The sequence below is a fragment of the Aythya marila genome (genome assembly GCF_965140915.1).
Source record: "Aythya marila genome assembly, chromosome: 1".
NCBI classification, from domain to species: Eukaryota; Metazoa; Chordata; class Aves; order Anseriformes; family Anatidae; genus Aythya; species Aythya marila.
Genome location: NC_139042.1, coordinates 131,668,539 through 131,685,126, shown reverse-complemented (window position 1 = coordinate 131,685,126; position 16,588 = coordinate 131,668,539). Strand labels below are relative to the sequence as shown.

Here is a 16,588-nt window from a genome sequence, read left to right as displayed (position 1 = left end):
GTGGGAATTCCACTGAGCTCTTTTCCTCTGTTGGTCGAAGTCACAGCTCTGAGCACTTTTGCAGTGGTTTGCTGATGAGATTAGTTGTTGGCTGTCCAAACTAGCTCATTCCCACAGTGCAGTGTCTATTCTCTCCCTCTTTTCAGGCATGTATAAGTGTGACCTTACATTACAGAAGTGTAATTACAAGTGTGACCTTGACCTTACAGAAGTCAACAAACAAGGGACGTCAGCAAGATAAGGGTGGCAACATGATATAAAGGCACAGTTCAGACTTCTCATTTCATCTCTAGCATAAAGTATACACAAAAGTAATCAGGGTTCACAACTATTTTGCTCTGTGTTCATTTTATCTTGGTTAACTAGCTGAGGCGGTAAGTTATTTTTTCTTAGGACATTGGTATGCAGGAAGCACTCTGGAGCTGGAACTGAGATCAGAGCTCTGTGTTTTAGTCTTACATACCGAGAACTTAAATCTCTTTTGTTGACCAACATATTTTGTATTGCGTTGTTGCAGGTTTATCTGACATGCAGTCAGTAACTTGTTAAGCCACAATAACCTTTCTGTATGTCTTACCCTAGAGACTCATACCCTTTCCTGCTGAGATAACTGTATTAAAGCCAAGAGAACACAAAAGTATGTCAAGAAGGAACAAGTCTCTAGTGAGAGTGCTGCTGGCCCCTGATGTTTGTGAGTGACGGATTTAAATCCATGTGTGATGTGATCTAGACTTCCAAGGCAGGACAGATGCACTGAGTGACATGAATGTTGATCTACTGGGGGAACTTTTGGAAGAGAAGCTGTTACCCACTCTTTATGCACATGAATGATCCTCATGGCTTCTTTCAAAGAAGAGAGCAATTCCTCCCATTGTGGAGATATAGTCAGCTGCCTCATTTCCATGTGCAAATGTGCTGGTTGACTGCTGTGTACTTTAAGAGATGGCTACATTTCATCAGAACACTACAAAACATAGTTGATGAATTTCTTGAAAATTATGATAAATCGTTCCAGTTGCCATATTATTTGCAGCCTGGGAATATTCTTCCCAAGCCAGTTAATTAAAAATAATAATTGTCAGTATCATATAGTTGCTAGAAATTTTTCCAAGGTGGATTTACCCATAATGCCTTGTTTCACTGATATTGACAGAAATAAAGCGCTATGGTGTCACTGCTCACTTCAACTGTGGATATTAAACTGGATTAAGTAGACTTTTCTCTCACTAAAATCCTTTCCTATGCATTAATGAAATACAATTTGAAATGGCAGTAAGTACCACCTTAACCCTCCTGTGCTTTTCTGCCTTTAGCTGTTTAGATGAGTCACTGGAGGTCAATAGTCATGGGGTGCGGTGGACAGAGGTTTTATCCTTGTTACAGATTCTCTTATAAAGCTCCTTCACAGCTACCACTCACTGGTTTGTACCATCTTTTACCATTGATGTTCTGCTGATACAGGGAAAAGGCAGCAGTCATCTCATTTCTTTTTATTTCCTGAATGCTTTAATAGGCTTCATAGTCCCATTAGCTGAGTACATCCCAGTCTTCATTCTATCAGGCCTCTCAGTATCCATTTTAAAGATGGAGAGAGAGTATTCTCCTCATTTATGGAAGTGGTCCTGAAATACAGGGAGACTAATTTCTTGGTCACAGAGGGAGCTGAATCCCATCACAATGTTTCCTATCTCCTCTGGTGCCTGTTCAGCACCCCAGTGATGGCTGTCAAATATGCAGGATGTATGTTCCAGGCAAATCCCAGCTTGCTTTCTTCAAGAACATGAGCTTAAGCTTACTTAAGATATTGAACAGAGAGCAGTGATTATTCCCTACCCTATAGAGAGAGGGAGTCATGGACCAAAGTGAGAATGAGTAAATGTTATGACTGGGTCTTGGGACTGGACTTAAGCAGGACTTGTGGAAGAATCAGTGTCAATACCTATATTTGCTTTATGCTGTTGTGAGCAGTTAGAAGAACTTTCTGTGCTTACCTAATGTGAGGATTTAGCCCTTAGTTTGACTTGTAACTTTTGTTTCCTAACATCATTCAAAGCCAGAAATACATCTTTTCCCTTTGTAGGGACTTCAGGTATTTTTTTCAAAAGACCAATTCACACTGATTGCACACCAGACTGGATGCTGAATGGGACCTCAAACATGACACTAATCTGCCTCATTTACTTTGAGAAAGCAAATTCTCTGTATGTTTCCTTTTAAAGTCAGGGTTAAAGGCATCCTCTTTGCTGCATGCAGTACTTGAGCTCTGCGGCTTGAAGAAAGAAGAGCATAAGAGGAGGATATTGCTAATAAAATAAAATATAGCTTTGGCTTTTTACAGCAGATTATCTAGGAAGAGCATTTCTGCAATGTGAGTAAAACTTGGCATCTGCATGTTGATTAAAATGTACAAAAGACATACAAGAACAATTCAGGTTTACCTCAACAAAGCTACATCTCCTCCATTCTCTGTTTGCTTTTAGTGTAGTCTAGGTCTTGGCACTGTTCCTGCAAAGAAGTGCTATCATTTGCTTCCTTTTCTCCATTCGTTCAGATCTGTGCTTTGCAAGAAAGAAAACTAATTCATGTAGGTATGTAACATGATATTCTCATTCATACTTCTCCCTGCCTTTGCAAGAAGATAATCATTGATTCCTTGGGATGCTTTTCCTATTGAAATTCACTATAGGGAAAGACCAGTATAACCTATAGGAATAAATGGTATCTCTTTTTTGAGTTTGCTGAACTGGCATCATCGATAGGTACCACTGCAACTAGACTAAACTAAAGGTTTTTTCCAAATGAGTGTAATTTTTTTTCTATGTATAGCTTACAAAGGGTACTGTCATTACAGAAAATAGTTTAACTTTCAGGACAACCTTCTGTACCGAACCATCTCTTGGGACTTTTTTGAAGGGTATGGTTACATAAGTGGGAGTGAATGGGGAAAGACTCTAAACTCTCTCTTCTCCTAAATGAGTTCATGTAAGTTGGGACATGGAGGTGCTTGAGACAGTCCAGAGAAGGGCAAGGAAGCTGGTGAGGGGTCTGGAGAACAAGTCTTATGAGGAGCAGCTGGGATTGTTCAGCCTGGAGAAGAGGAGGCTCAGGGGCGACTTTATTGCTCTTTATAGGTACCTTAAAGGAGGCTGTAGCGAGATGGGGGTTGGTCTATTCTCCCATGTACCTGGCAACAGTGTGAGGGGGAATGGGCTAAAGTTGCACCAGGGGAGGTTTAGGTTGGATATTAGGAAGAACTTCTTTACTGAAAGGGTTGTTAGGCACTGGAATGGGCTGCCCAGGGAAGTGGTTGAGTCACCGTCCCTGGAGGTCTTTAAAAGATGTTTAGATGTAGAGCTTAGTGGTATGGTTTAGTGGAGAACTTGTTAGTGTTAGGTCAGAGGTTGGACTAGGTGATCTTGGAGGTCTCTTCCAACCTAGATGATTCTGTGATTTTGTGAAGTTGAGGGGAATGACTGTTCTGTGAGCCAAATAATTATTTATCATTTCTGTTATTCAATTATTAAAACAAACAAACAAACCGACATCCAAAACCTCAGAATCCAACCTCACACATGTAAGTACAGAGACATAAAGCACACATATAAATGCCAATGTATATGGAGTTACAAACTGTCCAGGTGGTCAGTGTGTGTAATGGGATTAATCATATTTATCATGAGCTTCAGCAAGCCTAAGCATGCATAGGAATGTTTCCTATTCAGCTTGTTATGTAGAGATACATGTGTACATACACCCAGCATCGGCTCCTGACTTTGCTGAGATGCTTCTGCCCTATTTGTTACTCATTCACATACAGTAGAAGGCCAGCAACCCTGTGAAGATGCATCAGTCTTTCTCCTGCCAGTTTTTTTAGTTGTCTTTGGATTGTGGACTGTCATCTGGACCATGTACAGAGATTAATCAGTCTTTCACAGCCTCAAATCTCTACTCTCTGTTAGCGTGACATATATGAAACTTGAGCTTTTGCAGTGCCAAAAGCATCTTTACCATGAACCTTTTTTCTATGATCAATCATTAAGGGGAAGATATCAATCAGAGTAGACATGAAAAATTAACTCCTCCTATGTGTGTGCAAAGCAAGGTCATAAATTACAGCAGTGGAAGATATAAACGAAATAACAGTAAATGTTCTCTGTAAAAAAAAAAAGTTTTCTAACAATAAACAGTCAAGAAGTGGAATAGCTCATTTAGGAATGCTGTAAAAGGTGAGATATTTATCATTTAAATATTCTTAAAAACAGGTTAAACAGTCCTCTTTCAGAAGTTTTCTTAGATTTAAATAATGTGCCTTTAGATGAAGGATTGAATTACGTGAACTACCGAGATTCCTTTTGCTCTGCTTTTTACAATTTCTTGAACATACTAACAAAGCTGTGGAAAGCTTTAGGTATCTTTTCCATCTGTTGACCTTGTAAGCAATGATTCCCTGGAAAATCAGTGAAGAAAATTTTCACAAAACCATTGGGTAATTTGAGTGAATCCATTCTCCTGATTTTTGATGAGGAATTGAGGACTTGTTTTTCAATAGGCCAATTAAGACTGTTAAGGCATTTGACAACACGGTTGCATGTGTCATATATATCTTTGCAAGAAAGCTTCACTGATGGTAAATATATATGTATGTGTTTAATACATAGGAAACAATGTTATGAGGACCATCCATGGTGTAGGAGAGATGATGACCCAAATGGTACTGAGCAGAGGATCTATATTTCCCCTCAGTGCCCCTGATGTACAGCCAAGCATTCACCCAAGCAAGCAAGCCAGCACCTCAGAGAGTGAAGACGTGATTGTAATGGACACCAAATTGAAAATCATTGAGATTTTGCAGGTAATAATGATTGATGGAGTATTAAATGACAATTCTTTTGCACTTATTTATTTATTCACCTAGTGGCAGGTTCTGTTACCCACATTCTTGCTATTTACTGATCTGTTCATTGAGTAAATTACGCTTTGATATGAGGAAGAAAATTTCTCTGTGTGAATTATGGTACAGTTGTGGTCCTCACTGTGTTACATTTAACTTGAAGGATCTAGGTGCTGTAGAAACTCCATTGCTATAAATGTGAAGAGGCAGAACTTGTACATTAAGCTACCTCTCTAATGTTTTCTAAAGACAGCATTCCTGTTCCAGTCTCATTACCACTCATTTTACACTGTGGTAGCTTATTTGACTTTAGTATTGACTCCACCTTTGCATTAGTTTGGTGAAGGGCAGAATTGGACATAGACCCACTGAAGTCAGGCAAGGCCACACAATTTGGAAGTCCTTTTCAGATTTCCACTGTTAGCAGCCCACAGACTATTCTCCTAGCTGAACTGACAAGCTGTATGACACTAGTGTGCCTCCTGAGGTAGAATTTCCACTTTGTGCTATTAGTAAGTAAAGTGGCACACATACGTTCTGCATATCAAATCCCAGTTCCTGCAATACTTACGCACTGATGGAATTTTTCAGTGTTTTCTGTAAATTCTGCTCATCTGTCAGTACCCTTGTCACTTTTGAAGGATTTAGTTTGTTCCAAATGCTTATAAATTATTTAGATTACCTTAACTACTTGTCATCTGAAAGGCCATCAGTTGTTAGATTATCCTCAATACTGCATATGTTACTTTCAGAGCTGCTTTAGTTTAAGGCTTTTGGGGGAGAAAGAAGTGTTCTGAAGTGATGTCACCTAAAGAATACTATTCATGTATATTGTTTCTCATTTTCATTTGATTTGGTGACTGTAGGTATTTCTCTCCATGCTGTCATGCTCTACTGGTTGATACACAGATGAATGATTCCAGGACACCAACCTCTTCCTGTGCATTCTCTGTTTGCTCAGTGGAAAGAGAATCACATTTTGTTTCAGCCTTTCATCTTTCACAGCACATTCAGTGCGAGAGCTCCCAGGACTGGAGAGTAATCCTGTGTTGTTGCTTTATTGGTGGTTTGTTAGTTATGGTTTAGTTACGTAGTCAAATTACTGCAGATTAGCAAGTTGTCATGTTGGGTGAACCCAGGTATATATGCTTATATACGACCTTAGTTCACAAGTAATGCAGAGTAATTCAGTTTCATTTAAAATGCGATGAAGAAGGATTAACTAAAATCATGTTACCTTTCATTATTATACTATTACCCTAAAAGGCAAGTAAGAATATTTTAGATTTATTGTGTTGTCATGCATAGCTAGTAAAATGGTGATTAAAACTATTGTATTCTAAGAAATATTTCAGTTTATAGTAATTGGATTCTCAATATATCCTCTTGTTCCTTTAAGTAAAATTGTATTTTTACTTAACAGTTTCTATTCTGCTATCAGCCAGAATTAAACAGACAGCCTGATAGACTTGACTACATGTGGACTGGAGAAATGTGTATTTTTAAAAATCTTGCTTCTACAGTGACAGGGTAACTTGATTGTGGAATCTAAATAAACATGCCTTTTTTCCCTTTTGTTAGAAATTTTAAAGAAAAAATGTTGTTTATTAAACTGACATTTTATTTGCTTTTAGATGGCATAGTCCTAGTTACCCTAGTGAAATCTTACAACAATATTCAGGGTCTGGGAGGTTGTATGATTTTAGTTAGAGATCAAAGAAACAGGCTGCCACCATTTGTTTAGTCATCACTTGCCACCTGAGTCTTGGTAACTTAATGTGCGTGATTTCTTCCCTGCTGCATGTGAAACATGTTAAATAATTGTAAACCTCTTCATTGTATGCTTACATTTACTGCGGGCAAGGAGCATGTGCATGGGAGGTACTGAAGCTCAGTTGATGGGCAGTCAGTTGATAAAGTGTAGGATGTGTACCTCTCAGTCCTTCAGTTGGTACTAATGTCTGTAGCCAGGTTATTTTCCTCCCTTTTCCAATGTAAAAGCAGCACTTACAGGTTTGATTTAAGATTTTTTCCTATGTGAGCTTCAGATTTCACAGCTGAAGACACCAACAATTAAAAGAAAGCATCTGTCAGGCATCTGAGTGTGTGATCCTTGAGCATGTCATCTTTACTCTCAACCCCACACCACTTCTTATCACTATTGCTTATTAGAAGCCTGGCTGAAATATGAAATAATCTGTTTCAACGTGGGTTTGGATGTACTTTTCTGGCTCGTAGGCAGCATGGACAAGGCAGCGTGCAGGAGCCTCAGGACAAATAAGTCTGCTTCTTAGTATTCAGCAGATGACAGGGAAGTGTTCAATACATCCCAGGATGGTGGGAAGGAAAAAAAGAAATCACAGCAAGCTGAAACAAATGTAGTGGATTTGTATTTCATAGTGGACATATTTATTTAAAATAATCATATATCCCTGTACATTCCACCACAAAAGCAAACAAAAAAAACCCCTAACCCGTGTTATTACTTAGGAGAAGTCTTATTTTTAAATTTCTTCTTGTAGTTTATTCTCAGTGTTAGACTGGACTATAGAATATCCTACATGCTGTCTATCTATAAGAGAGAGTTTGGGGAAAACAATGAAAATGTCGATAGCTCTACAACGTCTCCACCTGACACACCAGGAATTCCCTCAGGTAAATGTTACAATGTAAAATAATTATGTGTAGACTATTATGTTGTTATAGATACTTTAGCAAGCAGTAAACTCAACTATACCAGAAGATACATGTCACTTGAATTTGAAAAGCTCGTGAGAAAATGAAAATCTTAAGGAATTCCACAAAAAAGATGCTTGCTGGTCTGTCATCCTCAAACTGAAATGTGATTCCTTTCTCCCATTACGGCAATTCATTCTCTCATTTGTACTCTCCCCAAAACACTGGAAAATGACAACCATTTTGGACAAATGGTTGTGAATGGATGAGGACTGCTTTAACAGAGGTGAATGTAGCATTGGAATGGCTTGGCTTTTCAGAGAGTGTTCTTGTGCATGCAGAGGTGCTTGAAAGACTGACAGCTGTATGTGTGATGAGCTACAGGTAGGGGAGAATTTAATTGGAGGTGCTGTGCAGCAATGGGGTGGTTAAAGAACATTGAAGTCTTAAGTAGTAAGGTATATTAAAGTTATTCTAAAGCAGAATAATGGTGTGGTAAATGATTTGGCTTATGATAAATATTCTGAAGTTCATGTATCTCATTTTGCTGCTCTATGGGGTTTGTCTGGTCTAACAAAAATGTAGAAGTTTTATATTCTATGTCATTTGTGATACAGCACCATGTAGCTCTAGTCCATCACTAGAACTTGGCTCTTCCTCAGTAGTAGTAAAACACAGTTTAACCCTGCCCTCTGTCCTATTTCTTCCCTACTGTTCTGTTCCTTCTGTTTTTTCCTTGAATACACAGAGTTTTACTTAGTTGAGGAATGCAGTAAGACCTTCACTTTATAATATCCACTTTAAAGACAGAGTTCCTTTTCACAGTGCAGATTATACAATGATCAGTATGTTAAAAAAATAAAATAAAATGTTATTTTGATTGTTTTCCAGCAATTGTTCCTGACATAGATGAGATTGCAGCTCAGGCTGAAACCATGTTTGCTGGCAGGTATATTCTCTGAAGTTTTACTTCTCTATATTCATCTATTTGTTCACCTTGATAATTATCATGGACAATGTCTCTTTATTCTATATGTGTTTTCATACCCGTTTCTCTTCCTTTGGTGGCTACTTATTACATAACCTACTTGTAGACAGAAATGTGCCAGAAGAGACCTGGATTTCAAACAAGCAAATGGCCCAGTGCATATGAGTGATTGACAGAATGCAATGATCTTCTTGATCATCTACAGTTGTAAGACAGTAGAAAGTTTTGCCTTGTTCCCAAAGGTAGTTGGGGAATGGTGTACAGGTGTATTGGGCTAAAACATGCTATTTATTTCTCTCTACAATGTCTCATATGGGTGCTTTTAAAGAAAGACCATTTTCTGATGTAGCTTATGACTGTCATCCCAAATTTCTTGGATCTGGAGGGTATTGTTGACCCTCACTATTTCTTATTGATCAAATGATCTGTTATCATTGCACCCTGTCCTTGACATTACTAAGAATGTAATGCCAACAGTGATCTATTTCATGTGACTCTGCAGATCAACTGTAGACCCGCTTGCCATGATCTTCTGGACCACCAGAGGCCTGTAGATCACAAGTTATGCTTGCAGAGTCTTGGAAGTGGTTTCAGCTATGCTGTGAACAACAGCAACAACAAAAAAAAAGTACAGAAAATATCCACAAAGGAGAGTTACTACCATTATCAATATATTGGTTTAACTTTGCTGGTACAATTTTATAATTATACCAGTAAAAATGATTCCCATTTAGACAAAGCCTTAGACTTCAAAGTTTTTCCTGGAACTAGGGAGAAAGATCTGCAAGATGGGATTTCTGATCTTTTCTCTCTGTCCCTTATGCGTTCTCAGTCTTTACTAGTGAGAGCAATGCCTCCAGTCCTCTCCCTGAACTCCCATAATGTAAAACAACACATAGCCCCTGGCATCTGCATCTTTAAAATGAACAGAGAGACTGAATGTTTTCTTGGAAACATTATTTCTGCTTTGATATGTTAAGTGTAAATCTGCTTTCTGTTGCTCCAGATTATAAAAGAGGTTCCAGAAAAAAGATGCTTTTGGCAATTCCTACAATTTTTTAGTTTATTTTTTCTTGAATGAAATTTTAATAGTAGCTGAAAAGGGAAGGAGTGAAAAGGATGGGGCCAAATAAATCTCTGATAAAATGCTGTTGCCTTCAGTTAGTTTGGACTGTGAATGAGCTTGGCACAATTTATCTGCAACATAAACGAATGTTTTTGCAATATGGATTTTAATCACAATATTTGGCACATTTTATACATATTTACTTTAATTCCATTTTGTCCATTCTACTACAAGATTGCCAAAACAGCATCCAACCATACGATTGAAGTCCTTATAAAAAAACATTAAAGGGATGTTAATAATTTACATCCCACAGCATATTAGATTTGGTTTTAAGAGCTCTGTCAAATGAAGATTGTGTGTGCAGGCATATTTATGTCAAAAGCTTTTACTTTACTTACTTTATTTGGTCTTTTTTTCCCCCTATTTCTGTTGTAGAAAAGAAAAGAATGCAGTTCAGCTTGATGATGAAGGGGGCAGAACTTTTTTACGGGTCCTCATTCACCTTATCATGCACGACTACCCTCCTTTGCTCTCAGGTGCTCTGCATCTGCTCTTTAAGCACTTTAGCCAGAGAGCAGAAGTTCTGCAAGCATTTAAACAGGTATGGATGGGCATGGTATTATTTCGGGGACTTGTGAGGAAAGTATTTCCAAAGGCTGCTTTTCTTACCTGAATTGCTGTTTGTAGCTTGATAATGCTGAAAGGACTTTTAAGAAAAATCACAGAATCACAGAATCATCTAGGTTGGAAGAGACCTCAAGATCATCGAGTCCAACCTCTGACCTAACACTAAGAAGTCCTCCACTAAACCATACCACTAAGCTCTACATCTACATGTCTTTTAAAGACCTCCAGGACTGGTGACTCAACCACTTCCCTGGGCAGCCCATTCCAGTGCCTAACAACCCTTTCAGTAAAGAAGTTCTTCCTAATATCCAACCTAAACCTCCCCTGGTGCAACTTTAGCCCATTCCCCCTCACACTGTTGTCAGGCACATGGGAGAATAGACCAACCCCCATCTTGCTACAGCCTCCTTTAAGGTACCTATAAAGAGCAATAAAGTCGCCCCTGAGCCTCCTCTTCTCCAGGCTGAACAATCCCAGCTGCTCCTCATAAGACTTGTTCTCCAGACCCCTCACCAGCTTCCTTGCCCTTCTCTGGACTGTCTCAAGCACCTCCATGTCCTTCTTGTAGTGAGGGGCCCTAAACTGAACACAGTACTCGAGGTGCGGCCTCACCAGAGCCGAGTAGAGGGGGACAATCACCTCCCTAGCCCTGCTGGCCACCCTGCTTCTTATACAAGCCAGGATGCTGTTGGCCTTCTTGGCCACCCGAGCACACTGCTGGCTCATATTCAGCTGACTATCAACCAGTACTCCCAGGTCCTTCTCTGCCAGGCAGCTCTCCAACCATTCCTCTCCCAGCCTGTAGCTCTGCTTGGGGTTGTTGTGTCCCAGGTGCAGGACCCGGCACTTGGCCTTGTTGAACTTCATACAGTTGGCCTCAGCCCATTGGTCCAGCCTATCCAGATCCTTCTGCAGAGCCTTCGTGCCCTCGAGCAGATCGACACACGCACCTAACTTGGAGTCATCTGCAAACTTACTGAGGGTGCACTCAATCCCCTCATCCAGATCATTGATGAAGATATTAAACAGGACTGGCCTCAGTACCGAGCCCTGGGGGATGCCACTAGTGACTGGCCTCCAACTGGATTTGACTCCATTCACCACAACTCTTTGGGCCCGGTTATCCAGCCAGTTTCTAACCCAACGAAGCGTGCGCCAGTCCAAGCCATGAGCAGCCAGTTTCTTGAGGAGAATGCTGTGGGAGACGGTGTCAAAAGCCTTGCTGAAGCCAAGGTAGACCACATCCACAGCCTTTTGCTAATCCACCCAGCGTGTCACTTTATCAATAGAAGGAGATCAGGTTCGTCAAGCAGGACCTGCCTTTCATACTGACCGGGCCTGATCGCCTGCTTGCCCTGCAAGTGCCGCGTGATGACACTCAAGATAATCTGCTCCATGAGTTTCCCTGGCATTGAGGTCAAACTGACAGGCCTATAGTTCCCTGGGTCTACCCTCCAGCCCTTCTTGTAGATGGGCGTCACATTTACTAGCCACCAGTTGACTGGGACTTTCTCTGATAGCCAGGACTACTGATAAATGATGGTAAGCGGCTTGGCCAGCTCCTCTGCCAGTTCTCTCAGTACCCTTGGGTGGATCCCATCCAGCCCCATTGACTTGCATATATCCAAGTGCTATAGCAGGTTGCCATTATCCTGGTGGATAATGAGGGCCACATTCTGCTCCCCATCACCTTCCACGAGCTCGGGGTACTGGGTATCCAGAGAACAACTGGTTTTGCCGCTAAAGACTGAGGCAAAGAAGGCATTAAGCACCTCAGCCTTTTCCTCATCTTTTGTAACTAAGTTTCCCCCCGCATCCAGTCAAGGATGGAGATTCTCCTTAGTCCTCGTTTTTGTGTTGATGTATGTATAAAAACATTTTTTGTTGTCTTTGACGGCAGTAGCCAGATTGAGCTCCAGATGAGCTTTGGCCTTTCTAATTTAGTCCCTGCACAACCTCACAACATCCTTATAGTCCTCCTGAGTGGCCCACCCTCTTTTCCAAAGATTATAAACCCTCTTTTTTCTCTTAAGTTCAAGCCGCAACTCTGTGTTCAGCCAGGCCAGTCTTCTTCCATGCTGGCTCATCTTTGGGCACATGGGGACAGACCGCTCCTGCGCCACTAAGATTTCCTTCTTGAAGAGTGCCCAGCCTTCCTGGACTCTTCTGCCCTTCAGAACCACCTCATAAGGGACTCTGCCAACAGCTCAAAGTCAGCCCTACAGAAGTCCAAGACTGTGGTTATACTGATCCCCCTCCTGACTTTACCAAGAATGGAGAACTCTACCATTTCGTGGTCACTCTGCCCAAGACAGCTCCCGACCACCACCACATCTCCCACCAGTCCTTCTCTGTTTTTGAAGAGAAGGTCTAGCAGGGCACCTCCCAGGGCAGGCTCACTAACCAGCTGTGTCAGGAAGCTCTCTTCCCACTCAACAGAAACCTCCTAGACTGCTTTCTCTGGGCTGTGTTGTGTTTCTGGGATATATCTGGGAAGTTGAAGTCCCCCACAAGAACAAGCGCCGACGATTTCGCAGCTTCTGTCGGTCTCCTCGTTCTGGTTTGGTGGTCTATAACAGACCCCCACCAGGATGCTTGCCTTGTTGGCTTTCCCACTGATCCTAACCCACAGGGATTCAACCTTATCATTCCCAGCCTCAAGTTCCCTAACATCAAAACTCTCTCTGATATAGAGAGCCACACCACCACCCCTTCTGTGCTGCCTGTCCCTTCTGAAGAGCCTATAGCCAGACATTGCAGCATTCCAGTCATTAGAGTGGTCCCACCACGTTTCCCAATTAAGTCCCAATTAAGCAGAGATTTTCTTGTTGTTAGAGTTGAATATATGTGCTGGTGTATATTCTAGTTGTGCACCCACTATTGAAAATGTATGTCGGTGGTGACATCTAGGACACACGTATCCCACAGTGAGACTTATTGTAGTGATCCCTCAGAGACTGAGATAGTAGCTTGTGTTCTGCCATGATGCAAATGGTAAACCATTTACCTGTGTCAGCAACAAGATTTTCCTGTCTTCAGGACTACCTAAGCTGTGTGTGAAGCTTTGTTGTTATAAATGCAATATTTTCAATTCTAGTTCTAATTCAGGCGTCCTTGCATTGTGCATGATACAGACACGCCCAAATAACAGAAAGCGAGTAATACAGCCAAGCCTGTTTTCAGCTTTTACTCTTTCTGGCTGATAACGTTCCATGTGCGTACTCCATGTGTCAGGGGATTAGTACTGGGAAATCTGATGTCATGGGGCTAGATGACAGAGACATCTCTGTTACGTAACCCTATAACATATGTTGTTAAGACCATCTGATGCTTATTTCAGGAGTTTGCTAGCATGTTGTCTTATTGTTATGTAAGATGTGGAGGTTTCTCTTGTTTAAAAACAGATGAATGATAAAGACCTGGAAAGCTTTTGTTTAATGGTTTGTTTGTTTGTGTGTTGTTTTTTTTTTTTTTTTTTTTTTTACAATGTACTATAACGGCCTCCCACCTGGATGTTAAAGTTAGGCCTTGCTGGTTAAGGTGCATAAATAGCTTTTATTATGAGGTAAGTTTGAGAAGCTTTACATGTTTTCACATAGGAAGGAGAAGGCTGATTGGCAAATACACAGAAAAGACTACAGAAAACATGAAATATGAGTATTTGTGGATGAGAAGCATTCATAAATTCTGCAAAATAATGAATTGTACTGGACTAAGAGAAGATGATGAAAACTTAATGTTACAAAATAGTTAATATTTGCCTGCAAGTGATTTTTAATTTCCCTATCAGTGTTCCTATCTGCCATGTGACTATACACTTTAAAATAAGTGTGAATTCTTAATAGTGCCTATTGATTTATTGTACCGATTGTTGTTATTTTGTTGGTACGTTATCTTAATTAATAATCTTGGGAGAACAAAGACCATTAGAAAGAAAGGAAATGTATAAATCGTGCTAAATCAAGAACTAGAAATAATAATGAAAATAAAGAACAGATAATTTCAGCAGTACAAAAAATGAAAGTGAGATAAAGAGGCATCCACTCAGATGGTGAGAAACTGTCTGAACTTGAACATCAGTTTGTGAGCTATTCAGACAGGTTTTTTTGATCTGCTCTAACAGTGTTAAAGGTATGATATTTATCAGTATTTGATTATGGTGATGTAGGTGATCATTGAAGTTGCTGGCCATTCTCACTTTTCTTTGGATGTCCTGATTCCTTGTCATATAATCTTTTTTCTTTTTTCCTTTTCTTATGAAGTACAATGCTGATTGGATAAGATATTTCTAATTGTGTTGTTTTAATACCATGAGGATCATAACCATAGCGTCAGAGCTAACTCTGCTGAGAGCTCAGGGGCTTGTATACATATACTTGTGCTGAAAATGTTTTGCAGCATATTAAAGAAGGAGGGAGAATTCTGTGAGTGTTATAGCTATCCTGCTTTGGGCAACCACAGCTCTGTTAAAGGTTTTCAGTGAAGGGAGGCTAAAAAGACTGTTTGTGCCATGTTTCAGTTTCACAGGGAAGGTTGCAAAAAACATCTGAAAAGAGGGACTTAAAATGGAAACTGGCAAGCAAATTTCCCAGGTGTAAGTGCTGGTGCTAGTGCTATAATAGCTTTACAATTTACTGTATTTCCAGGTTCAGTTGCTGGTGTCTAATCAAGATGTTGATAACTACAAGCAAATCAAGTCTGATCTTGATCAGCTACGTCTGACTGTAGAAAAATCGGAACTGTGGGTTGAAAAAAACAGTACTTATGAGAGTGGAGATGTGGGTGATAGTCAGACCAAAGCAGGAGAAGAGCCAATAGAGGTGAGTTTAAAGCCTTTTCTGTTAGAATTGTTTTGATATGAATGTGTAGTTTGATGAACAACTGCAAACTGGTGATCTGGTTAATCAATATAGCAAAAGCAAGAATAATTAGTATTCTGGCTGACCTTTAGGATTAGACAGAGTAGAAGATAAAACTTCTTTCACCAGTGTGGTGAATGTTCTCTCCTGCTCTTTTCAGTAACTGCATTCTTATGTTACAAAGCTGTCTTCCTTAATGTCTCGCAAGCAAGACATAGTATATGGCATCACTCTGTAACCATGGAAGTCATCTAAGGATCACATGTTGGCTGTTGTGTTGACTTGCTAGAAGAAAGAATAGGCAGTATTTGTTCCTACAGCTAGGAAAGACAAGCACAATGAAGCCTATGTTTTTCAAACATCATGAGTAAGCCTGTTCTCCACCAAATGTAAAATTGACCTAAGAATATTGAGATTTTTGAAGTGAGCAACTTTTTTTTTTTTTTTTTAACCTTCAGTTTCCCAGACTCTTGGGGAATATTGTGATTTTTAGAGACTTTTGAACTTGAATTTGGAACCATGAAGATCAGATTTTAGTTAGTTAGTTAGTTTGTTTTTTCAATGAAAGCTGAGGTCCTCATGTAACTCTTTTGTGAGTTTATACGAAAATGCAGAGTTTTGCAAGAGTTGCTGTGGTTGAGGTTTGTGACAAGATGGTTGATAATGAAGGCTTTTCCAACATTTAATACCAATCTTCCATTTTCATCAGAGGAAGTGGGGAGAGATGAAGTGCGAATTCTGACAGAGCACTTTCCTTATTTTCTTCTGTGGCAAGATTTTCCCACACTGGCGAGAAAGTAGGAAGCCAAGTGGAGATGATACAGCCTTGTGAAGCCAGTGCATTGTGGGAGAGTAGGAGCCATTGAGAAGATAGAGGATGTTTATAGATGCCTAGAAGACACTCAATGCCATTCAGATGGGAACGTAGATTTTTTGTGGCTTTATAAGGGGAAAATCCAACCTCTTAAAGGAGAATACAAGTTTCTTGGGACAGGATAGATACTAGTCTTTCTCCGATATAAATTAATTAAATCTAGTGGTGTTGGAATGGGAGAGGAATACAGACTCCATGAGCATAAGTATGTGTGATTTTGTACTTTCCTCAAGCTTAGCTCTAGTAGGAAATAAGATGGTGCTTTATGTATTTAATGAATGGAAAAGGAAATGGAAAGACAGGATACAGAATTGGGTATTACAAGGTTTTTTTAGCAAGAATGTATTTTTGAAATGTAATAAGATCCTTTTATTCCTACAGATAGCCCTGATGGCAAAGAGGCTCCATGACAGGGTGTTAAAACAATTTGCTTGAGACAGAAACATCTCTGAGTGGAATGTTTTGATTTTTTCCGCAAGAGGCATTAGTGGATCTGTATGGATTAGCAGAGCTTCAGCAGATACACAATATTATCTCTGACAGATCTGTGAGTGCATTGTATCAGAACAGTAATAGGTAGTCTGCACAACTGGTCAGATCATCT

The 16,588-nt window shown here is 40.0% G+C and overlaps 1 protein-coding gene across 2 annotated transcripts in view; it reads left to right on the top strand.

The window, feature by feature from the left end:
• Window positions 1–16,588, top strand: part of ITPR2 (inositol 1,4,5-trisphosphate receptor type 2) — a 271,369-nt gene that overhangs the window by 99,756 nt on the left and 155,025 nt on the right. For both annotated transcript variants that reach the window (XM_082784800.1, XM_082784799.1), the window contains 5 exons: window positions 4,659–4,852; window positions 7,414–7,546; window positions 8,459–8,516; window positions 10,060–10,225; window positions 14,898–15,071. In XM_082784800.1, coding sequence (XP_082640926.1) covers window positions 4,659–4,852; window positions 7,414–7,546; window positions 8,459–8,516; window positions 10,060–10,225; window positions 14,898–15,071 — 725 coding nt within the window. The remainder of the gene's footprint in view (window positions 1–4,658; window positions 4,853–7,413; window positions 7,547–8,458; window positions 8,517–10,059; window positions 10,226–14,897; window positions 15,072–16,588) is intronic.